Source organism: Barbus barbus (assembly GCF_936440315.1).
Source record: "Barbus barbus genome assembly, chromosome: 21".
NCBI lineage: Eukaryota > Metazoa > Chordata > Actinopteri > Cypriniformes > Cyprinidae > Barbus > Barbus barbus.
In genome coordinates, this window is record NC_136749.1 from 13,320,038 (window position 1) to 13,346,323 (window position 26,286).

The 26,286-nt window shown below is 36.0% G+C and overlaps 1 protein-coding gene across 1 annotated transcript in view; it reads left to right on the forward strand.

Moving 5' to 3' along the window:
• LOC306887518 (ephrin type-B receptor 5-like) overlaps positions 1-26,286 on the forward strand; it is a gene marked incomplete at both ends in the record, with an annotated part of 117,358 nt that overhangs the window by 83,770 nt on the left and 7,302 nt on the right. Inside the window, 7 exons of the mRNA XM_079445303.1 lie at positions 5,501-5,565; positions 6,807-7,079; positions 10,427-10,590; positions 10,862-11,157; positions 22,564-22,719; positions 24,013-24,284; positions 25,476-25,557. Of these exons, the coding sequence (XP_079301429.1) occupies positions 5,501-5,565; positions 6,807-7,079; positions 10,427-10,590; positions 10,862-11,157; positions 22,564-22,719; positions 24,013-24,284; positions 25,476-25,557 (1,308 nt within the window). The remainder of the gene's footprint in view (positions 1-5,500; positions 5,566-6,806; positions 7,080-10,426; positions 10,591-10,861; positions 11,158-22,563; positions 22,720-24,012; positions 24,285-25,475; positions 25,558-26,286) is intronic.

Here is a 26,286-nt window from a genome sequence, read left to right on the forward strand (position 1 = left end):
TACCTACATACAGTAAGATAATTAGAAGTGACTGTTTAGGGTCAAAGATTAATGGTGTATTTATAAGTCTGTGTTCAGGTCCTTGTGAGAAAGATTTGTGCATGCATGCACTTCTAAAATCTTCAGGACCCGTATTGACATTGGACATCATATGGTGATCCAACACAGTCTAAACGGGTTCACCATATGAAAATGTCAAAAACTGTAATTAAGATCAAATATTAAAATGCATTTATGTAATGCATTTGGCCAACAGTATCCATAACATTATTAACATGACTGAGTAGAATATTTGATAGTTTTGTAAACACACAAACAACAGCAGAAGCTTACTAAACATACTGTGCGGAACAAACACTAGGAAAAATATTGTAGCCTATTAGTATAAGCCATATAACCAGAGACAAATTAATTTAAAATGAAATTAAAAAATCTAATTATGATTGGATACTTGGCCAGTGACGGCAGCAGTTGAAGATAAGCTACTAAGATTTGTTATTGATTTTGAAAGAAGTCTCTTATGCTCACTAAGGCTGCATTTATTTTGGTCAAAAATGTAGCAAAACCGCGAAATATTATTTCTATTTTAATATATTTTATTACATTTGATTAAATTATTCCTGTGAAGCAGCCATTACTCCAGCAGTGTCAAGCGATCCTTCATAAATCATTCTAATTTGCTGATTTGGTGCTCAAATCCAAAATTCTGTCATGAAACTCTAGATGGTACAGTCCAATAGGTCAAACTCAATCTGACATAATGACATCATCACAGCTGATGCAGCTGATTGGTTCTTTTTGTACCAGCAGCCAATGAGCTCGCTGCTCAACATTCAACACTTGGCTAGTGCTTGCTGTAGCAGTTGCTTCAGAAACCCTCCACCTTCCCCAGCTCCACCTGAATAGATCTGCTATGGGGGAATTCATGTATGCTATATATGGGGGTTATTTCATATACGTTATATGTGATCTTCCACAAACACAATTACATTACCATGCCAACCCTAACACCCCCCCCCCCCCCCAGTTGTGCTTTTCAACTTGACATTTTATGTTGCTATCCCAATTATGCATGATTGTATGGATGATTGCATTTCATTATTTTCATTAAATGTTGTTTTTCCCCCTGCTGTTAGTGATGAAAGAACTTTACAAGAACGCCATTACAGTTGTTACACTAATTGGAGAAGCATTCATACTCTTTTCCTTGTGGGTCTCTGACTTAACACTATTCGACTGACCAGTTACAAACACCAAACTTAATCAGTTAAAATAATTAAATTGTTCTGCAACATTAATTAAATGTGTTTGAAAGGATGCATGAAATGCCTGAGAGCAACATACTGACTTCTACGTATCTGTTAAGTAATCAAGAGTCACTAAAAATATAAACATGCCTAATTCCATAGTATTGCTTTTAGGAAAATAGCATTTAGGACATTCTGTCATTTCTAATCTTCTAAAAAAAATTACATTTATTTTACAAAATAATTAACATAATTATCATCAAACATTTTTGACATTAATGTTCAGCACACATTAATATGCCAGTTCATACAGTTTGAATGGCATTTACATTTGTCTCCAATCTGGATTTATTATAAGTATATGTTTTACAGTCACTCTGTCCCGGTACAAATGTTTAATATTAAGAAATACATAATCCCTTAAAAGCACAACATCGCCAAACACACTGTTATAGAAGTGCCCTCTTTTCATGTTGGCTGTCTACCGAAAGAAAAAACACTAAAGCTCTCCCAAATCCCAGCCCTGCACGCTCCAAGGCATCACTGTCTTCAGGAGGAAGAGAAGCGATGGATAAGAACCAAATGGAGAGAGGAAATGATAGATTGGCGGAGAGATTTGCGGGGTCCCCATCTGTGAACATAATCTAAAAAAATCTGTTTATGCACTAGCAAGAGAGAGATGGAGGGCTGGATTTAGTGTAAGCCACAGAATAATATCAGTTGCGTGGTTTTAAGGGCAAATAGAGGAGGGAGGGGGGGGGGGAAGCTGAATTAAAAACACTCTTGTCCTCAGTATATGTGCCAGCTGTGTGTGTTTGTGTGAGGTTTAGGCCTTCTGTGAATGTGCTTTATATGACTGCGCTTGTTTTGTGTTTGCTCAGTTTGGTTTGATCAATTTAAGAGACTTTAGGTTCTTTACATGAGGGCTTGGCCCATTTCAGGCTGCCCCGGTGGAGCCAGAGCTCAACCTCCCCTCATCTGGAAAAATATGTAGTATTAAATAAACATGAAACATTGCAGAAATAGAAAATTGAAATTAATTTGTAAACAGTACGATGGATTGCCGATAAGAATTCATTGGCTTCTTGTATTCCTTTTTTTACTCTCTCTGTCTCTGTTGGTGATAAACAGTTCATTAGATGAATGTCAGGGAAAACATGATATGATGGGAAAGGACAGCTTAGCTGCCCGATTCTGGTCATATCAACCTTTATTGTATAGAGCATTTTGACATAAGTTCTGCCTGTGGCACATTTTTCATATGGGATGTTGACAGGCGCATTCCGGTGTTGTGCACATTTTAGCAACGCATTCCCGGTGACACTCTTGTATTTTCTTGACACACAATAGCAGAGTCTGAGACACTGCTTATGCATGATTAAACTGAATTGGACATTAATATGTACACAGTGAAACTTCAAAACCTGAATATCAAAAAATAATTTCTTAAAATAGGGTACAAAACTGAACTCTGTGAAACATTAAAAAATAAAAAATAAAAAAATAACCCAGGGTTATAATGACCCAGGCCAGTGTTATGGGTTTTAAATGTGAAAAGCCCTTTTGTGACGTAAAGCACTTAAATGACAAAGATCTTAAGCATTCCTGATTCATTTTACATCATAACATTTTTGTTTTAGATTTTTCCAATTTTCTGTTCACTTTCAGGATTAAATTTCACTTTCAGATTTTGAATCCCAGATTTTTAATGTGGTCTCAGTCTTTTGGACACTACTGTATATATAAAATAATGAAATTAAAGTCACAAAGAAAATGCATCATTCGTTCTTTTTTTAAATGTAATATTGCTGTATTTTTTACATTTAGCAGATGCTTTTATCCAAAGCGACTTACAAAGGAGGACAATAGAAGCAATAAAAAAAGTAAAAAAAACGTAATAAATAATTATATAAAAAGTTTGAATTTATAAAAAGTTTTTCTAAGTTATATCTGTGCACATCATTATTTTTTTTTTAATTAATGTGCCCTCATAATCTCTAATCAAAAACATGAACAACAACATCTCTAATGACGTGCCTACCCTCCAGCAACCTGTCACTCGCATGAGACTTCAGTAATGACATCCAATCAGTTCCTGATGTATAAAATCAAGTCCCGCCCACAAAAGCCACTTCACTCAGATAACACAAACAGCAAAAACAATTGTCACATTGGCTACATAGTTCATGATTATGTTTTTAATTCAAAATTATGAAATTTGAATAAAAAGTTGAGTAGTTTGTATACTGTGCATTATTGTTGCTCATGTAAGATATCTATTGTAAAAACAAATATTGTCAAATATTAATGTACATCTAACATTAATCCACTGAAGGTGACGGTGGGGGTAGGCTAAATTAAAAACATTCTCGTCCTCAGTATATGTGCCAGTTGTGTGTGTTTCTGTGAGGTTTAGGCCTTCTGTGAACCTGTTTTATATGACTGTGCTTGTTTTGTGTTTGCTTTTTTTTTGTGTTTGTGTTTTTGTCAGGTTTGTTCAGTTTAAGAGATATTAGGTTTTTTCATGAGGGCTTGGCCCATTTCATTCCATTTATATGTAACATTAATTCACTGAAGGCAAGCCGAGTAAAGAACCCATGTGCAGTTTATTAAAAAATGGTAAAGTGATACAAAATAAATAGAACTAAACCCTGACAAAAAAAAAACTGAAAATTGAACAGAACTTGACCCAACTAACCAACAGCAGGTTACAAAGGAAAAAAACATAACATGGCAAACATAAGGGCCTAAATACATACACAAGGGGAAACACATGACAGCAACACCCAATTATGAAATGAAACTTATAAAGATGAACTGATAATAATGTAACAAGACCGTGGGCCATTAGGTGTTTTCAACTTGATGCGGAGCTGCGCAGACCGATCTGTATCTGTCTGGAAGCAGTGCAAGGCGGTTATTTGTCCGACTTTGAGACAAAGCATACGCTACGTCACTGTGACGTATGCCATCAAAGTACCGTGAGAGCGATTCGAAAGCAGTTGGCCGATTCATTCTGCCCAGCTTCTTCAGAGCGGCCACAAGCTCTGACGATGACATAGCCGTTTCACGATTGGCCAGATTCATAGATGACAACAGTCACGTGTATGACATCTTCAGTTCCGTTAATACTCACAAATATACTCTTAAAAATAAAGGTGCTTCAAAAGGTTCTTCAAGCGATGCCATAGAAGAACTATTTTTAGTTCCACAAATAACCATTCAGTCAAAGGTTCTTTAAAGAACCATCTCTTCCTTACCTTTTTATAATCTGAAGAACCTTCTTTCACCACAAAGGACCTTTTATGAAACAGAAAGGTTCTTCAGATGTTAAAGGTTCTTTATGGAACCATTTAGACAAAAAGGGTCTTCTATGGCATCGTGAAGCACCTTTATTTTTAAGAGTGTACCTACTTTTATAACAGCAAAATTTGATTCAGGTAAAGATAACTTATTAAGCTTATTTAAACTTATTCAAAACTATAGACCCCACTTTATTGGCTTACGTTAGACTTTAGTCTTGTATAACAGGTGCTACATCTAACAAAAACAAGACAAAAGACCATAGAATACCCAAGACGTGTCACTCGTATAGTTTTGAATTGGGAAAAATGCAATGCAATATGGCCACTCAATTGGCTCTTTTACTTCTTAGTAAAAGAGCCAATCACTAATTTGTATAGTCAGTGTGTCACTGCTTAGTACAGGCTGGTCTAGCCTGAAAAATAAGCTTTTTTAATGCTATTTGGGCAAAATAAACAACATTTATGATACAGTTGTTGTCAGATTTCATTGGTGATTTTAAATATGAAATGTAATCGTAAGCTTGGCGAAACGTTTTGGAGAATTTAATGTTTCAAAGATGGCCACCAAATGACATGACTTGCCTTATAGGGACAAGGTATCTTTGAACAAGATACAAGAACTAAAGGAACTACATGACAGAATCATATGACAGGGACAAGGAATCATGACTATGACTAAATTACAAAACAAGAGACATGGCAGTACCTCACACTGATTTACCAAGTGTGTCAAGCTGGAATTTATGTTTGGTATCCGTGATCTGTATACATATCAAATATTGTTGGGGACAATTTGTCCTTTTTTAATTACTATAGGGTTGGGACTTGTCCCCCTCAATATGTCCATGCTGATTATGACCGGCTTTAATCTAAATAAAGTAAAGATGGAAATAATTACTGTCTCTATCTTTCTTTCTCTACTTCTCTGTCCTTTCCTGTCTTTCTCAGTTATGCTGCTGGACACTACTGAGTCCACCGCTGAACTAGGCTGGACAACGTATCCTGACACAGGGGTAAGATTCATACTTTATTTTAAAAATAGCACACATTCACTGATGCTTTTATGAATCCGACAGATTAGAATATGTGATCGATTGTGTGCGTGTGAAGCTTATTGATGACCTCATCTTTATATGTTTGGTATTTCGGTGGGCCTGTGAGTGTGTACTTCCTGTTTTAATCCCGCCTTGCCAAAAGGACAGGAAATGGAGCATGTTAAACCCTCCCTCCCTCAATTCCTTCATCCTCTTATGTGTGTATTTTCTGTCAGCTCGACCGTGATATCTGCTGTCTCTGTAGCCCTGGGCAGAGCAGAGTCTCTGACCTACTGAGAAGAACTAGTAGTCCTTTACTTCCTGTCTCAGTTTCTCTTGCCAGACCTCAGTTTCCCTCCCTCTCTCTCTCTCTCTCTCTCTCTCTCTCTCTCTTTCTGTCTGTCACTTGGTCTGCATACATATCTTTGTTAATCTATCCATCTGTCCTTTTCTGAATTTCTCCCCCTCTCCTTCGCTCATCTTCTCATTCTCTCAAGCTGTCCTCCCCATCTTGTTTTCTTCCCGCTCAGTCCCATTTCTTGCTTTCATTCCGTTTTAGTTCTCTAAACGAGTGTTTTCATTCCTCCAGCAGTCTTTTCATGTTACGTTTTTGATGTTGTGTTTCTCTCCGTCTCCTCTTAGTCATTCTGTCTGTTTGTATTTATTTTCTTCATCCTTCGTCTCTCTCCATTTCTCAGCGTGGCAGTTGTTCGCCACCTCTTTGTGAGTCAGTGAGGGTGTGTGTCTGTGATCTCTGTATTGTGTGTTTGAGAGATTTGGGGTTTGTCTAGGATTTTCAGCTTAAATCACCTGAAGAAGCGGGAAAGGGCAAGGCATTTCTTTGATCCAATCTGTGTCATTTCAAACAAAAAAATAATCTTTTGTTTTTTCACAAAGCTGTGGATTATTATCTACGGGTCCCAAACACAGACAATAGCTTTCTTAATATTGTTTTTTTTCTGGTATTAAAATTTTTGTTAAAGTACAGTGGAGTCCAAAAGTCCAATTTGTTTTAAATCTCGAGTTAAACTGGAAATAAACTAAGGATTAAAAAAACCACACACACAAATTATTATAAATATATAAATTTATATATATATATATATATACACAAACATATATAACTATATATATATAACTCAAGCATCTTTGTGAAAATTTTGTGGTTGTGCAGTATTCATGCCTCAGGCTCATTTTTATTCTCATGTTCCACCTCTCAGTGGGATGAGGTGAGCGTGTTAGATGACAAGGGGAGACTCATGCGTACCTTTGAAGTCTGCAATGTCAATCAAAACCCTCGTCTCCAAGACAACTGGTTGGCTACGCCCTTCCTGTACCGGCAGTCAGCTCCACGGATCTTTGTGACACTGCGTTTCTCGGTTCGAGACTGTGCCAGTCTACGCTCACCCTCCCCGACATGCAGGGAGACCCTGACACTGTTCTACAAACAGGCTGACTCTCAGAGAGAGCTGGAGAGAACCTGGGTAGCTGAGGTGAGTGATGAGGGATTAGCTCATTTGTAAGGCCCAAGCCAGAGACTTTAATGAGATTAAAGAAGGATTGAGAAATTTGTACTAAGCACAATGGTACATGGGTCAATGATATGATATTTAATTTGATCTGTGGCTATTCATTCATTGCAAAATACCAGAAAAATCCAAGTCACACATACAATGACTTGAATATGCATCTTCTATGTTTTTTTTTCATATCTGAATTAAAAATAAATGTTAAAATATGAACATTTAAAAAGTCACGTGGTGTGACCAAAAAGCCACATAGTCCAAGCAGCACCAAAAAACAAACAAACATAAAACAGAAAGTTTCATAATTAATAAAATGCTTAAATTATCAAATAATTTGACCTTTTTATGAAAAGACAAATTTTATTCAGGTTGTAAAATGTCATGTTATGCAACTCCCCTAAATGTAATGATTTTAATGAATTACACTACCATTTAAAAGTTTGGGATCTGTGTTTTTTTTTTTTTTTATGTTTTGAAAGAAATCTTATTTATTCTCACCAAGGCTGCATTTATTTTGGTCAAAAATACAGCAAAAACAGTAACATTGTGAAATATTCGTACAATACAAAATAAATGTTTTCAATTTCAGTATACTTTAAAATGTCATTTATTCCTCTGATGGTAAAACTGAATTTTCAGCAGCCATTACACCAGTTTTCAGTGTCACATGATCTTTCAAAAATCATTCATCAGATTTTTGATGAATAGAAAGCTAAAAAAAAAACAGCATTTATTTATTAACAATGTAAAGTCTTTATACTGTCACTATTATTCAGTTTAATGGATCCTAATAAATAAAATTTCTTTAAAAATAGGTGCACTGACCCCAGACTTTAAAATGGTATTGTAATATATATTATAAATTATAACTTTTGTGAAAATTATCATCATGTTGTGGACACGCGTGGAACATGTGGTATAGCTTTTTACTTTATGGCTGTACTTTATTACATTTAAATTCGAAACTATATGGAACCAACACTAATAGAAAGTATGGCTCAGAAAATAAATATTAATGTATAATATGACCTGAGATGATGGAAGGACTTATGTGATTATGCTTATGATTTAAGTATAATCTCCAAAATCATAGAGCCATACCCAAGTTATAATGACTGCTTTGCCCCACAAATGTAATCTTATGGGTAGGAGACATCTTGAGCTCATGTCTGTAACCTTCAGTGCACACAACTTAAATCTTACTTTCCAACTATCCCATTTCTGCAGGACAGTATTAGCATCATAAAACTAACATGAGTGTGTTAGCCTGTTATCAAATGCTGGGTTGTTGGATACCTTGTCCTACACCCACACACAGACATCATATGAAGGATTTTGGCAGCATTCAGTCTTGTAGCATTCTGTTTTGTTTGACTGACTAAGACATACTTGGACGATTTGTTATGATACAGCCTGAGGATCCATGGGATTTGTTTTTTAAAGAAAGTAAGACCCTCGTGCTCTTTGAGTGATTGTATATTGTATGAACTACAGTTCCCCAGATGCATCACTCAGAACAAAAGATGAAACCTACATGATACCTCTGACATATGCTTGCAGGCTTTTGATAAAAAAAATATATTAATGTAAAATATTAAAGCAAGAAGTGTATCTTTCATTGCTTAAATCAAATCAAATACTAATTTCATTATAATTATTATTACATTATTCAATTAACAATGTATATCAACACCACTGAATATATATCTTTAGACTTTTCTGGGCAGGATGGCCTCAAGTGATGTATAAATTCTACAAGTGCTATTTCCTGGTCATGTTTGTTAGAGGAAAACACACAGTGTGGTTTTACGACACTGTTATGTGGAGTCTCGGCGGTTTGTGTGGCTTATTACTCCTCAGGGGAGAATATAATGCTAAAAACAGGAAATAAAAACTGTTGTTATCTCTCGGGAAATGCGATGTGGTCCAACGTCATGTAAATCAAATACTTTTCTTCTAGTTTTGCAGGTCTCGCAACATCTCTGTTATGTAAAGCTCTTGTCATGTCTTCCTTTTTGCCTTCTTGTAGTTAATCTTTTAAATGCAATGCTGCCACACTAAAAATAGCTCCTAGAAGGACTAGTTCCTCCCAAAACTGAAGTTCTGCCATTATTTAATCACCCTCATGTTGCTCCAAACCCGTATGCTGCTATTTATTCAGTGAAAGACCAACTTCCAGGGACACATCTGATGGCATTTTGCTTGGAGATTTCACTTATAGCAAGCCACCGCAGCTGCGGGACAGGCCTAAATTGGAGCTTGTGTCCAAGAGAACATTGCACTGTTGGCATTCACCACTGTTAACTGTTGCAGTAAACACTCAAAATAATAATAATAATTACAGTGCCAAATCACAACTCATTATACAAATCTGTTGTACGATTTAAGAAGACTTGGAATATACTTTTATATTTGATATAATATATACACTTCCCTTCAAAAGTTTAGGGTCAGTACATTTTTCAAATGTTTTTGAGTGTCATCAAGGCTGCATTTGTTTGATCAAAAATACAGTAATATTGTGAATTGTTGTTAAAATAAAAATAAAAAACTGTTATCTATTTAATTATATATATTAAAATGTAATTTATTCATGTGATGGCAAAGATAAATTATCAGTAGCCAGTGTAATTGCTTACTAAAAAAATAAATAAATAAAAATCCTGTTGCTTTTAGGCTGCTACTAAAATCTCTTTTGTACCTTTTGTAACATGCAACCACCACAGCCTTTCCACAAACTGAAGTAAATACTAATACTTTATATCTGTGTCTTGTCACACATCTACAAAACAGCATCGTAACACTCAGTACTAAAATAACTGAATAAACATTCATTAAACCACATAGTTTGTCACATAAAACCCAAATATACATAACTGATAACAAAAACCATTAAGAAACACAATTATGCAAATGAAATCAAATGTAAAGTTTCACCTAGGGAATCCTGGGATTGTCAGTTTACAGTTTTTCACTATAATAAGATGACAGTACTGAGAGTACCACAAACGTATTGTAAACAGTACTATTTTACTGTAAGCTACATGAAATGTAAGATTGGATTTATTACATTTATTCGTATACAGTAAGGAAATTTAACAGGTTTTTAAACAGGTTTTTACTCTAGGATTTTTATAATCTTTTACAAGTAAAATTACAATCATTTTTACAGGGCTGAATTAGTTCTCAATAAGCATTTCTTATTATTATCAGTGGGTTATTAGGTTATTTAGCTGCTATTACTTTAAGAGCTGCCACTGCTGAACATGACACAGATCTAAGAATCTCTCTCTGTCTGTCTCTCTCTGCTCTAGCCTTCCAATGGAGAGACGAGAGAAGGCTGGGTGAAGATCGACACCATTGCAGCAGACAAGAGTTTCAGTCGCGTGGAGCCAAGTCTACCTCACCAGTACAAATCTGAGAATGCCCGACGAATCAACATCAAAACCCGCAGCTTTGCTCCTCTCACACGAAAAGGGTACGATGACCTTTTACCTTTTCCCTCTCTTCCCAAAACCTTTTGATGAATGATGGTCACTGTGTGCAGATGAAATGAGGATGTGGTCACTCAGGATCAGGCAATTCAGCTGAGTAAATATCAGCCACAGTGTTAATATTTACCTTGATATGATTTGAATATGAAAACAAACAACAGTTATTAGTCTATCTGGTCTCAACGGATGTTTTGATGGCTGCTAAGCTTGTCGCCTGTCTCTTTTCATCAGTCTTTTCTTTGTTGTCTTTTTCAGGTTTGTTTTAGCTATAGTAGACAGCGGAGCATGTGTGTCACTCATGGGTGTTTCCATATTTTATCGTCGCTGTCCAGCAACCAGTCGTTTCCTGGCTTTCTACCCAGCCACGCCCTCAGGGGCGGAGCCAACATCTCTAGTTCCGGTGTCTGGAACTTGTGTACCCCACAGCCAATCACAGGGTGGGACAGCACCGAGAATGCACTGTAACACAGAAGGCGAATGGCTGGTGCCTGTTGGAGGATGCACATGTGATGCAGGATATGAGCCCAATCATAATGGCTCGGCCTGTTTAGGTGAGTCAGTAAAACATGCAGTCATGAATTTTGATTAATTTCAGTGACTCAAATTCTTTGATTCCAATCATGAAAAGATTTGTTCAGATTTGTTCACTGATTAATTCAGTGACAGGATATGAGCATAATCTTAATAGCTTGGACTGTTTAGGTGAGTTAACAAAACATGTTGTAATATGATGAGGATTTTGATAAATCCCAGTGACTGAAATGTTTTTTTTTATTATTAAAAATATTTGTTCAGATTTATTAACTGATTCATTCAGTGACATAATATAATCCCAATAATAAAAGTCTTTTCCTGTTTAGGTAAATCAACAAAACATAGTTTAATAGTGGGAGTTTTGATTAATCGTTGTGACTCAAATCTTTTGATTCCATTTGCCAAAAAGATTTGTGCACTGATTCAGTCAGAACGGGATATGAGCCCATTCATAATGGCTTATCATGTTTAGGTGAGTAAACATGCTTGTAGTCTAATGGTGTGGATTTTTATTCATCTCAGTGAGTCAAATCTTTGAAATCATTCACCAAATAGATTTGTTCAGATTTACTCACTCTATCATTCAGGGATTTATTTTGCAGATTACATCGTAACGTCAGTAGGTGGTGACAAATCTTTTAGTTTTTTATGAGGGAGTCATTGAATCATTTCTAGTCTCAGCCTCAGACATCACGCCCACGGACCGTTGGCTAAACGTCTGATGCATATGGTACGAAGTCGTCATCTGACTGGTTGAATTAAACCGGATTTCCGGGAGAAGCCAGTGTCGCGTTTATTTTCGGTCCGCCGGCAAACAGAGATGCCGTGGCGCCAAACCCCCTCACGAAAGAAGAAAGCCGTCGTGTTTACAAATGTGATGACGAATGCTTATCAGGGTCAACTAAACGCTGGATTTTCAAAAGTATGTAAAATATTTAAAGTTTGCGGCATAGAATCTTTAAAATACGTTTGAGAGTTTCACACACCGGTTTGTTATTGCGACGACATTTCCACACCCTGAAACGTGACGCTAAACGAAACGAACTATGATTGCTTGCTTAACACGTCGGTCAAACGGCCTCATGGGCGGGCCTTGGCCAATGAAAGCGGCCATCTATTCCAGGCCTTCAGCTGTCAGTCTGAGGTCTTGCTACGCGAGACTAAATAATTTCTAACATTAAAAAAAAAAACGGTCATGACCAAAGCAAAGTCTTTATTAATATTTTCCTGCAAAAAGAGTTTTTAAGCATTACTGTTTACCCAACACATGACAACAAAATTTATTTTTAAATTTAACCATAAATTCTATAATAAAATTCTTTTACGAATGGTTTTCATGCTCTTATATTAATCTCTACATGATTTTTACTTGATAAATGCTGAAAGGTAACAAATAATAGTGACTATTCATAGCACCTAAAATTTATACATTCTTTATACATTCACCTAGTTTAGCTTAATGTTGAAAAAATATTTGTCAACAACCTATACAGTCAGTGTGCTTATTTGTAGAGATTTTATTTCAGTGCACTTTGTTTAGATTTTATATTAGGTTATGTCAATATTGAATATTGATTCATCTCATGAATATCACATTTGCACTGATGATGATCCACTAACGTTTGACAAATACGTCTAACCAGCAACCCCCTTTCACTCACCTTATCATTTCATTGTGCATGCGTCATTGTTGTTTCAGTTATCTTTGAATCAGAACTCTGCGGGCTTCCTGTCATGCTAATTATCAACGGAATTTGATGGACAGAAAATGACACACGGTGTATTCAGACAAGCGGGAAAGCGCCCATAAACACAGATCTAATTAAAGACACAAAAGACGTGCTGTATTGCATGCACTGTGTTTTGTGATTGCAAGTTACAAATTTGTCTCCACGAGTTATCTAAAGACAGTCCTCTTTTGGAAAAATATTTGTTTAATAATATTTCTTAAAGGGTAAACTAAAAAAAAGCCTGTTATCTGTTAGGATTAAGTTAGGGAAGTAAAAATTCACACTAGACTAAATAATAATTGATCAAAATTGACAGTAAAAACTTTTATATTGATGCAAAACAAATTTTTTTAAAGCTGCAGTCCGTTAATATTTTTGGTTAAAAATGCTAAATCAATTTTTGAGCAACATACCCAGCCAGTGTTCAAAACTATCTTCTTATCCTCTTACACAATGGTAAGCGTATAATAAAGTTTTCTAATTTGAGTGGTACGGGTAGGTTTTTGCAGGAAATTCGAGCATGCTGCCATGTCATAACATCTGTAAACATAAAGAAGAAGCCCCAGCTAGTAGGCTATATCGCATGTGAGGATGCTGCAGGTGGCAGATCGTTTATAGCCTTTTCTCACAGCAGCTGGAATAATTAACAGCAGCTGAATTAACATCATTTTGATGGCGGATTGTAATCCTGAAAGGATTGTGTTTATGCAATGCATGTGACTGATATTAGATTATATTCCAGTTTTAAATTTGCTTCTGATTACAGATAGCCTACATGGAATTACACAAGTTTTGTATTTTAAAGAGAACCAGTTCTAAGGAACAATAATTTGCTTTTTGGGTTAAAAGAATTTCTTTATATGAAATTCAAATGGAATGTCAATTAGAGATTAGACTGTACAGAAATTGAAATCTACATGTAACACTAATACACATTACATACACATCGTCATGCAATGCTGATGTTGTTAACATTTAACAATTTGAGAACAAAGTATAACAGTAATAATCATTTGCACAGTTTGATGTGATATGAGTTAACGGATCATTAGATTTAGTCACCATTGGTAGCATGATTATTGTACTTTTTCCTCAGTTGGTCAGAACAAATTGGCAGACTTGTTACTTGTTTAGATGACAATATCTGGTGAAAATTCTTATTTGGGTCATACTTCCAAGACGTAGGTTAGAATTTGTGATTCCGAAGTACAGTGCATATCCACACCAATGCGGTGACTGACAGCCACACATCAAAACATTAGGTTCATCCGCGCTGGAGCTGTGCCGGTGCACAACACATGCAAAGAAAATAACTCCACAAATAACTGCAATTACAGGTTTCAAACAGAGATGGCGACAAAGAGGCAAAACTTGAAGACTGCGGCTTTAATTAAATGCTTTTTCTAAATTCTTTTAAACTTTTTTTCATCAAGGAATTGTGGGGAAAAAATTATGGCTGTGTTCAAAACATATTAATCAGCATAACTGTTCATCATTATTATTAACAAGACATGTTTATTGAGGAAAAAATCTGCATATTAGAATGGTTTCTGAAGGATCATGTGACACTGAAGAAGGAGTAATGATGCTGAAAAATCTGATTTGTTCTCACAGGAATAAATTACATTTTAAGATATATTCAAATAGAAACAGTCATTTTAAATTGTAATCATATTTCACAATTTTACTATTTTTACTGCATTTTCTATTAAATAAATGCACCCTTCATGAGCATTAGAGATTTCTAAAATATTACAACACAACACTTTTGAACGATAGTATAGATTTACAATATGATCATATTACTGTAACTGTCTTTGAAATATGTGAATGTCTCAAAGGACTTAGTCGGTAGTATTTATAATTAGCTTTAAAAATAAACAACAAATGCATTTGTGGTCGGGTTGTGTTTCAGTTGTTTCTTGTTACTTTGTCAGCATTATATGCATATCTGTGGGTATTTTGTTGGCACGTCTTTTCAGTATTTTCTTTCTTCTTTTTTTGTATTGTCTGTTGGCTGACAGAGGAGAAAAAAAGAGTGAGAATTTGAGGAATAACAAAGACGAACTTGTCTTTTTCATCAAGTAAATTTTTTCTGTCTATCCAATAGAGGAAATGAGGTCAGAGAGGAAGAGAGATAGAGATGCAGCAGAAGTGGAGGAGAGCTGAAAGGGGTTAAATTCTGGGGGCGATGCGAGTAAATCAGACAAGAAGTTTTGGGATATCTTGAAGACGAGAGTGGTGGGGAGACGGAGAGAGAGTGGGATAAGAGAGGGATGTGACACATTTAGGTCACGGTGATGTAATGACCATTCAGCGGAACAAGTGACAGAAACCACAGGGAAGAGGAGAGGGAAGGACATAGTAGTGGACATGAGTTAAAGACTGAAGCACGCAGAAATCATACAGAACATGCTAGATGGGCAGATGGAGTCGTGTGTGGAACAAGTTTTATTTTGAGCGCAACAGTGTTTCAATGTGTTATGTAATGTATATTCTTGAGTGCAGGTGCTCCATATTTCATTTACATTTAAATTTGATGTCACATTTTAGCAGCAAACTGATTTGAACTTCTCTCACATTTTTTCGCCTTGTATTGCTATAAGAGCTTGGTAACTGACGTGTCAAGAATGTGAATTGTGATTTATGACCAGTGAGAGACAACAGTGACAGCTACACTGCAAAAAAATAAAAATAATTAGTGCTGTCAAATGAATTGCGATTAATTGCATCCAAATAAAAGTTTGTGTGTACAGAATATATGGGTGTGTACTGTGTATATTTATTATGTATATATAAATAGACACACATGTGCATGTGTATATTTAAGAAATATTTTATATTTATATATAAAATATCTATATTTATATATAATATAAATTATATAAACATGTAAATATTTTTAAAATATATGTGATTTTATATGCATAATATATAAACGGTTCACACACATCTATCATGTAAAAACAAACTGCTATTTGCGATTAATCATTTGACAGCATAAGAATTATATATACAGGTCCTTTTCAAAAAATTAGCATATTGTGATAAAGTTCATTATTTTCTGTAATGTACTGATAAACATTAGACTTTCATATATTTTAGATTCATTACAACACAACTGAAGTAGTTCAAGCCTTTTATTGTTTTAATATTGATGATTTTGGCATACAGCTCATGAAAACCCAAAATTCCTCAAAAATCTCAAAAAATTAGCATATTTCATCCGACCAATAAAAGAAAAGTGTTTTTAATACAAAAAAAAAGTCAACCTTCAAATAATTATGTTCAGTTATGCACTCAATACTTGGTCGGGAATCCTTTTGCAGAAATGACTGCTTCAATGCGGCGTGGCATGGAGGCAATCAGCCTGTGGCACTGCTGAGGTGTTATGGAGGCCCAGGATGCTTCGATAGCGGCCTTAAGCTCATCCAGAGTGTTGGGTCTTGTGTCTCTCAACTTTCTCTTCACAATATCCCACAGATTCTCTATGGGGTTCAGGTCAGGAGAGTTGGCAGGCCAATTGAGCACAGTAATACCATGGTCAGTAAACCATTTACCAGTGGTTTTGGCACTGTGAGCAGGTGCCAGGTCGTGCTGAAAAATGAAATCTTCATCTCCATAAAGCTTTTCAGCAGATGGAAGCATGAAGTGCTCCAAAATCTCCTGATAGCTAGCTGCATTGACCCTGCCCTTGATAAAACACAGTGGACCAACACCAGCAGCTGACATGGCACCCCAGACCATCACTGACTGTGGGTACTTGACACTGGACTTCAGGCATTTTGGCATTTCCCTCTCCCCAGTCTTCCTCCAGACTCTGGCACCTTGATTTCCGAATGACATGCACAATTTGCTTTCATCCGAAAAAAGTACTTTGGACCACTGAGCAACAGTCCAGTGCTGCTTCTCTGTAGCCCAGGTCAGGCGCTTCTGCCGCTGTTTCTGGTTCAAAAGTGGCTTGACCTGGGGAATGCGGCACCTGTAGCCCATTTCCTGCACACGCCTGTACACGGTGGCTCTGGATGTTTCTACTCCAGACTCAGTCCACTGCTTCCGCAGGTCCCCCAAGGTCTGGTCCTTCTCCACAATCTTCCTCAGGGTCCGGTCACCTCTTCTCGTTGTGCTGCGTTTTCTGCCACACTTTTTCCTTCCCACAGACTTCCCACTGAGGTGCCTTGATACAGCACTCTGGGAACAGCCTATTCGTTCAGAAATTTCTTTCTGTGTCTTACCCTCTTGCTTGAGGGTGTCAATGATGGCCTTCTGGACAGCAGTCAGGTCGGCAGTCTTACCCATGATTGCGGTTTTGAGTAATGAACCAGGCTGGGAGTTAATTAGTTGATTCAGATGATTAGGTTAATAGCTCGTTTAGAGAACCTTTTCATGATATGCTAATTTTTTGAGATAGGAATTTTGGGTTTTCATGAGCTGTATGCCAAAATCATCAATATTAAAACAATAAAAGGCTTGAACTACTTCAGTTGTGTTGTAATGAATCTAAAATATATGAAAGTCTAATGTTTATCAGTACATTACAGAAAATAATTAACTTTATCACAATATGCTAATTTTTTGAAAAGGACCTGTATATATATATATATATATATATATATATATAAAACTTTTGAATAAAAACAGATTTTAATTAGAATGCACTTAAAGGTGGAGTAAGCGATTTCTGGAAGCCAATGTTGATATTTGAAATCACCAAAACAAACACGCCCCTACCCCAAAAGGATCTCACCCCTATTTTGATAGCTCCACCCCACACACACGTAGCCTACGCAACCCAGGCAACGCTTAGTTCTGTGAAACAAAGCAAAACCAATGTTATGCCGTGTCTACACCGGACGCAAGTGGTGCGACAAAATACTATAGAAGCCGTTATAATCAGTGATGCTGTCTACACTGGATGCCGCGCGGTTCGACACGACAAATCCCCGACAGTAAACTGCTGCCGCGTTCTATTTATGACGTGCTGACACAAATTTCAAATGATTTTCAACGGTCGCTTCATTGTGTCCAGTGTAAGCAGACTTTAGCTGTTGCGGCGCGCCAGGTCCGGTGTAGACACGGTGTTACTAACCTATCGAGAAGAACCAAAGCAACCTCGGTGTCTGATCGCAGGCCTTCCGCTCCTCGAGTTCTCTCCAGTGCTGGAAAGCTGATCCGATATTTACATGGTTCCTACTTCTCGCCTTATCGTTCCGCAGATGTTTTCCTCTTTTGTTTTTTTATCCGCCATCTCTATCTTTCTGTCACTCGGCTCGGCTGTTCATTGAACGCTCTCTCTTCCACATCATGAGTAGACATGCCCCTTACTGCTGATAACAGTACGGCTACAAGTTTGTTTTGGTACTCGGCCCCGACTCAGTTTTTTAAAGCGTTTTTGAAAAATTACATAACCCACCTTTAATATATTAAGACTTGTCTTCAGATTTATTTTTCTTCTTTGAAGCATAAACCTTACACCATTTTATTAACTTATTTTAAATATTTATTTTTTACCTATGATATCTTTACTAAAGCTATTTAAAAAAGTCATTAATGCTAACAAACAAATAAGTCAATATTAAAAATCTTTTTGCCAAAATAAATAAAAAAATTAAATCTAAAATATGCTAAATGCTACAAGTGAATTTGGGCATCACATTATAATGTGCAGTGTGATAACGTATAGTAATTTTGAGACCTGCTAAATATTTAATTTAATAGAGTTATTAAAACAGTACTTTTCAAGATTAAGTGAGTGTTGCATGACGGCAAATGAAATCTAAATGTAAAGATGATTAAATGAGCATTCAGTGAGCAATACAGATAAATTGAAAGAAATATTGTATAAATATTTTCTGGACATATGTGTAGATATTAGACAACAGATTTGAGTCTGAGTGAGTTGTTCGCTAAAGAGCAAGTCTCAAAGCCCCCAAAGACATGAATGTTCTTTTGCTTTGACCTCAGTTGTCCTTCAAGATTCTATAATCGTTAAAGCATGACTGAGCAGATGAAACAATTACACCTGCTCATCCACACATGAAATGTTTTTTTGAATAGTGGACAGCTTAGCATCCATCTTTTTATCCGCTTGTGCCTAATATCAAATGTCATTTACAGAATCTTCCAGATACTGGGCATAAATAACCTTTTTTGTTAAATTAGTGTTTTTGTAGGCAGAATGACTCATTCCCACTTCTGACTTAATAATAAACTAAATCGCAGCCTTGAATGGAGGGGTGACGATAATTTGATGCAAAATTGATATCCTCCATGTTGCTAAGGCAATTCAAATAGCATAAAAGCGACTCTTGATTCCTGTCATTCGGTCACTAGGGTATTCAGTGACATTTTATCTTGCATCAGAGCAGTTTTATACGATTCTCTTAAAGGGATGAAACCATAATGTAACTGGTGACCATGAGGTTGTTTATAATGTGCAGAGAGTTTCCTGAATGTGTTACAAACATTATATTGGCACAGTAACTGTTGCTATAAATACTAGCATATTCTCTGCCATACAGAAAAGCTTGTTAATATTAGATTGCCTATATTTGCTTATTTCCACAGGCTCTAGTGCACACACTGTGAATGTTTTATTTTTAATGTTTTGTGAGAGGAAAGTCCTGCCAAAAGAGTTTGCAATTTGTGTTTTGACTGTTTTTTTTTTTTCTTTTTCTGTGCAAGCATGATTTAGTTTTATACTCAAATCATCCACTATCAAACGATGGGATATCCTCTACAGATGGGACAGTCTTCAGTTTAGCTATTGCTGAACAATCTAATTAACAGAAAACGAAAGTATTGTGTAATGCCAAGAGCCAGCAGAGCATTACAAGCAAATCATTTCACATTAAATGGGATAATTATGGAGATTAATTAGAGAGAAATGTATTTCCTAGGGTGGTTTCTACGTAGCGGTCTGAGATGCACAGCCCGAGAGTGAGAAAGAGAGATAGAGTACTAAACAAGTGCATACCTTTTTATGTCCCGTTTCTGAAGCTGTGTGTCAGTCACTGTGTTTGTTGTTTGAGTGTTCATGTGTTTATGTGTGTTTGTGCATCTGTGTGCTTTAGTCAGAATGCTGCAAGCCAAATAAAGAGAATGAGAGCAACCACGAGAAGAAGAGAGACAGAGAGAGAAAAAGAGAGAGAGAGAAATTGGGTCAGCGATCTAAATACCAAGTACGATGTCAACGGCAAATTATACACTCCACTGAGGTCTCTCGCTCTCTCTGTCCATTTGCCTTTACAGTTTCCCTTCATATGCATCTTTTTCAATGTCTCTTTCAGTTCCTCTCTGAATACAACACGTTCCCTAATTTAATTTTTCATCACTTTTGTTTTTGTTTGAGGCAAGGTCTGTTTAAACATGAACAGCCCCTCCCCCAGCAATGCCTTTAGATGAATCCTTGATTTGTCAAACACACACATAAAACTGCTTAAACCAACATGCACTTTCAGTAAATTCATAATATAATATCATATCATATCATATAGGAGGGAGTAATTGCAAAATTATATATATATATATATATATATATATATATGTATAACAAATATAATGAATTATATAATAGTTTATTTATATATATATTAGCAAAGATATGTTCAAATAAAAGTAATTGAAAGTAACTTATTATATAACTGATTGATTCATAATTATACAAAATGTAAAATTCAAGACATTTAGAATGTTAGAAATGATTTCTATTTTAAATTAATATATCACAGTTTAAAATATTAAGTAGCACAGCTGTTCACAATTTTTCAAACTTGATCATAATAAATGTTAAAATATAAAATAGTTATTTTATTGTAATATTTTATAAGACTGTTATAAATTTTACTGTATTTTTAATTGTGTGTGTGTAGCGTGTGTGTGTGTGTGTGTGTCAAACATGTGAGATTCTGACAATTTGATCAAATTTGAGAAATTCATAATAGAATCAGCTTTCTAGAATCAGCGTGAGTTATCTGGCAGTATCTAAGCCAAGCCACACACTTTGTCATGTGATGGAGAAAGACTGAAAGAAGGCTGTAAACAACATTATGATTAAATATTTCAAACATATTTCAGTCTCTTGAAAACATTTAACCCGTTCATTCTCAACACTGGTTACCGTGGATTTCCTCAAGAACAGCATCATTTTGTCATTGTTCATGATAAGGCACGTAAATCTAACACATAAAAATGACTGTATATATATTTATATTTACTCTAATGCCAGACATGCATGTCATGAAAATATCTTTTGTGCCTTCTGCATATCAGCAAATGTATCAAATTGATGCAATCTCATTAATTGATAAGAAATCTGGGCCAGTTAATAACAGCCATAAATGTGTTAAATTATTTTTTTATGAGGAAACTAGATGCCTTGTGGCTAAATAGTGGCCGCTAGAGAAGGAAATGAGAAAGTGATTGAAGCGGGTGAATGGGGAGTGTGAATAGGAGAAAGAGAAATGTTGAAAGGTGTAGGAGATGTCTGACGAGTGAGGAAGTTTTGTAGCTAAAACATGTCTTTTGTCACAGCTACATTGGATAATATAATCCAACCACATGAAAGATAGATGGACAGCGCTCTCTTTCTTTTCTCTCACGACGCCCATCTTTCATTCGTTCTTTCTCACTTCTCACAGTAGTGTTTAGGAGTGAATATCAAATCTGACAGACAATCGAGGACATAAAAATCCTTTTAGCGTTCTCCAAACTGAAATCTCTTTCTTCCCTTCTCTTACTGTCTCCCTTTGAAGTGCTTTAAATGTGTTATACGTGCCTGACCTGTCTATTCACTCGAGGGCAGAGGACTTGTGAGAACTTCAAGGCTGACAAGAATGAAACAGAAACTCCTAACTCTATCAACCCTAATTATGTTAAAGCGTTATAGTGTCACAGGGTTTCTGTGACAAAGCACTTCAACAAATCACAGCGTTCCTGTCACAAGTCTTACAATACAGGCTCTTCTGTGACTCAGCGGTTATATTGTTTGATAAGCCTGATTCATTTGGACATTTCCGTGTGGGTTATGCAAACATATTGATTCCCCAATGTACCTCATATTGCGTTTGTTGTGGTTTGTTCTGTGGCCACACAATTGAAAGGATGGAGGTCATTGCTGAGTTTCAAGCTGGGTCACAATCGATCTCCAATGAAAGGTTGAAGTCTTTCACAGCTGCTGAGTATATCCAACGGCAAACAGTCCAATGAAGCAGTGTCTCTCAACCAATCAGAGGTCTCAGGGTCATAGTAATTATATCATTGGGTGGCGAGTGATACTGAAGAGCTTCAAATCTATGTCTTTTTCATGTGGCATGTTACAATTTCTCACTGAATTACATCCTGTCAGAATACCAACAATCAAGCTGAGCGTCAATGTTTTTGCTCCATGTTTTCTTGGTAATTATACATCTTACTAAATGTGCCTGAGAGAACAATAAACCTTGCTTATTAAATTTGCACCCACTAATTGAGTGTGTTTGAAACTAATTGTTTTTACAATTCTCTTTGCAACAGTTTATGTTTCATTTGCCAGTCGCTGCATGCAGTTGGATCATTATATGGCCCTTCTGTATTCGGCATCCAGTTCCTGGTGTAATTGACAGAATTCCAAAGCGGGAATCTGACACTTTCCAAACAGCTTGAGTGCATCTTGTGCCATAATTATAATGTTTTTCTTTTCTCTCTTTTCAATAGCGTGCTCAATCGGGTCCTATAAACCAGTGGCTGGCTCAGCTTCGTGCACAGAGTGCCCAGCTAACAGCAGAACCAGTTCAGAAGGGTCTAAACTTTGCGAGTGTCGGAGTGGCTACTACCGCGCACCCACTGATGCCAACACCACCGCCTGCACAAGTAAGAGCACAACTAGCTATATGCAAGAAGATAATGCAAAGGATAAACAATCATTGTCAATATACTAGCATAAAAATGTGCAAACTTCATTAGGTAACAGCTTTTCACTAGGACAGTACCATTAAGCCCGAGACACACTGCATGATTTATCAATCCTATAAGATCACTGCATGTCTAATAAACTTGGGTACAACATGCATGTAGACTGTACGATGATGAATTTCATTCACTTGCAGAACGCAAGCTTCTAGAGGGCACATAGGTCTGAAGAATTGAATTTAGGTAAAGGGGTGCAGAGGCAGTTTACAATATACAATGACAAGTTTATTTGCTACTTTATAACTACTATAACTAAATTATGAAGCAAGCTGGAGAAGAGGTTTTTTTCTTTTTTGGTAAATGCATTGGTTTAAGGCTGTGGGGTGGATAATGTTTGCAAAAGAGTCTTCAGCTACTTATTTAAAGTTATGATGGTCTCAGAAGTTTGGGTTGAGCTTGGCAGCTCGCTCCACAAGAGGAACATAGAGGGGGATGTTTTGGAAAGTGACTTTTAGCCTTGATGTGATGGAATAATATATAAATAAAATGTAAAAAAAAAAATATATATATATATATATATATATATATATATATATATTAGGATGAAACAGCTGTCCTGATATCATAATGACAGAAATTGACATTTTTTAAAAGAAAACCTTGTTAAGCACCTTGTTATTTCTTGGAAAAATAATATCTCAACAAAACTGCTTCACTACTTATTCATTTTCAAAAAAGTCTTGTCCGACTAGTGTGAACAACGTGCAAAAAAAAAAAAAAAAACAGAAAACAGAAAATGATGTCATAGAGAGGACCCCTGCAGTCCCTTGTGACTGAAAAAGAAAAATTATAATAATAATGATTAAAAATAATAATAATTATAAATAAATATTTTTGAAGATAATGATTATGAATGATAAGATCTGTTCACTGATCTATTCAAGGTGTCCATTCTTGATGTTTACTTGACGAGTCATTAAATTGAACATTTTGATGAAAATAGTTTTTTTTTTTTTTTACTTATTAAACTGACATGAATACAAATTACATTTCCAAGAAAAACAAAAGAAAAGTTTTTTTCTTTTTCTTTTCTTTATCATTGGTACTCATTTGTCAATGACCCAAATATTAACCAAATCCCTCCAAAGTTTAATTTCTGTTTCCATTCTAGTTTCTAGAGGCTAATCATTAGAAGGTTCAGGAGCTGTTGAGCACTGACAGTGTTTGTGAATAACCTCAGGTTTTCTTTCTCAGGCTCTCCATCAGCGCCGGCGTCTCTGTCGTGGGAGTATGAGAGTTCAGAGGGCGGGGTGTCGTTGCGCTGGAGACCTCCTGCAAACATGGGGGGACGGAGTGAAGTGTGGTACGGGGTGGTGTGTCGAATCTGCCCCTCTGCCACTAACACGCCACCGAGCATGTGTTCCTGGTGTGGAGATACTGTCACTTTTTCCCCTTCTCAAACTGGCTTAAAACAGACAAGGGTCACGCTCAAAAACCTGCTTACTAGGGTCACCTACCTCATACAGGTAATTACCTACAGGCACTTTGTTCATACAGAGTCTCATAGTGGAATAAAATTATAGAATAACAGGATTTACACATTGAGTTGTCTAAAACACAAAAAATCTTTTCGAAAAGACCATTTGTGGTGAGTGACCTTGTGTAATAAATACATAAATATTACGGCATAAATGACCGTAAGATTAGGGAGAAGATTAAGAAGATTAGGTGTCAGATTCACGTCATGTGCATCAAAAATAATGTCTTTCAATTATATTATGATGTTGAATGGCTATAATTTATGGTTAGAATTGAAGGAAAATGTATTTGAATACCAATAGCTTTATTGGTATCAGTGATACTGGTCTTTATTAATAATAGGCTACTTGGAAAAAATATGCCATTAAATACATATTTAAAATGTACCATCTTTATGTTGATTCTACATTAATTTGGAGATTAAGTATGAAATTATGACTGTATAAATATATTATATTTATATGCGATTAACCGATTCATAATCATAATTCAGAAAAATGTGTGATTAATTAGTTAATTTTTTAAAATTGATTGACAGAACTAATATATATTTATATTTACTATAAATTGTGACAACTTTCCATGCTATTGATGATTGTTTGTTAAAATAAGTCAATTTAATTAATTTAATTAATTTGTTCTGTTCTCAAAAATTGCAAACATGTTTAATAATTTAAAGTTTGGGGTCAGTAATATATTTTAATAATTTAATTTCTTTAACTTTAAAAGAAGTTAATACTTTAAGTCGGCAAGGATGCATAAACTGATTAAAAGTGTCTATAAAGTCTTTTCCATCGTTACAGAATATTTCTATTTCACATAAATTCAGCTTTTATCATATATCATAGCTTTTATCACAGCTTTTATCTTTTTAACATGCTGTATATTAAAATAGAAAACTGTTATTTTGACTTGTTATTATTTTCCATGATATTATTGTTTTTACTTCATTTTTGAACAAATAAATGCTGCCTTGGTGAGCTTTAAAGACATTTTTCAGAAACATCCTACCAAACTAAACTTTTGAACGGCAGTGTAAGTTCCTATACAGAAATTGACCTACATAAATAAACTTACCCTGAGAAATATTCACCACACAATGTTCATGATTATGCCTTAATGCAGCTTATGTGCATGGAAGAGTGTAGCTGCAATATGAGCTTTGTATGGTTTTACAGGTTCAAGCAATAAATGAAGTGTCAGCGCTGAGCCCTTTTCCACCTCAGTTCGCCAGCATCAACTTCACCACCAGCCAATCAGGTACGAGAAAAGCAAATGTATGCTGGGACTATCCACAGTATGTGTGTGCACCAAACTGTTTGCTCAGTGTATCAGTGTCTTTCTGCGTCTGTCACTATGTCTAGTCGTCCTCCACCCCTGTCTTTCCACTTCCTCTCCCCACGGTCTGTCTTTCCATCCATCTCTCTCTCTCTCTCTCTCTCTCTCTCTCTCTTCTGTTCATAATTTTTCTTCATCTGCTTTCTGGACCCAGGTGGCTTTGGGTCACGATATGCTGTCATTTCATATAATGGTCAAGAAAGCAACAAGAGAGACGGAAAGCGATGAAGAATGGAGGGAGTATAATCAATGTGGCAGCCCACAGAAACTTTGGAAACCAAAGGCGCAATTCAGACATCCCCCTCTCTCGCTCTCTCTCTTTTCTATCTTTAGTAATAATTCAAGCTCAGATGTATTCTGCAGACCTGTATATGACTAGTTTACACAACTTTACCATTATTTAATACGTGGGTGCTGCCAATTGAACAGGACTGAGTCACCTATCCGTGTGCTTCCACATGACTGATTAACAGACGGAGACATCAGCTGAGACGAAGGGGGTCAGGGGGCTTCACAAGAGGGAGGGAGTGGAGAATGGTTAACTCATGACAACATTAACACGGATGAGGTTTCAGCAATATCTAACTAACCGTCAAACACGCACCAAAGTGTGATGGAAATAGCTTATTTGGACCTGCATGTCAATACACG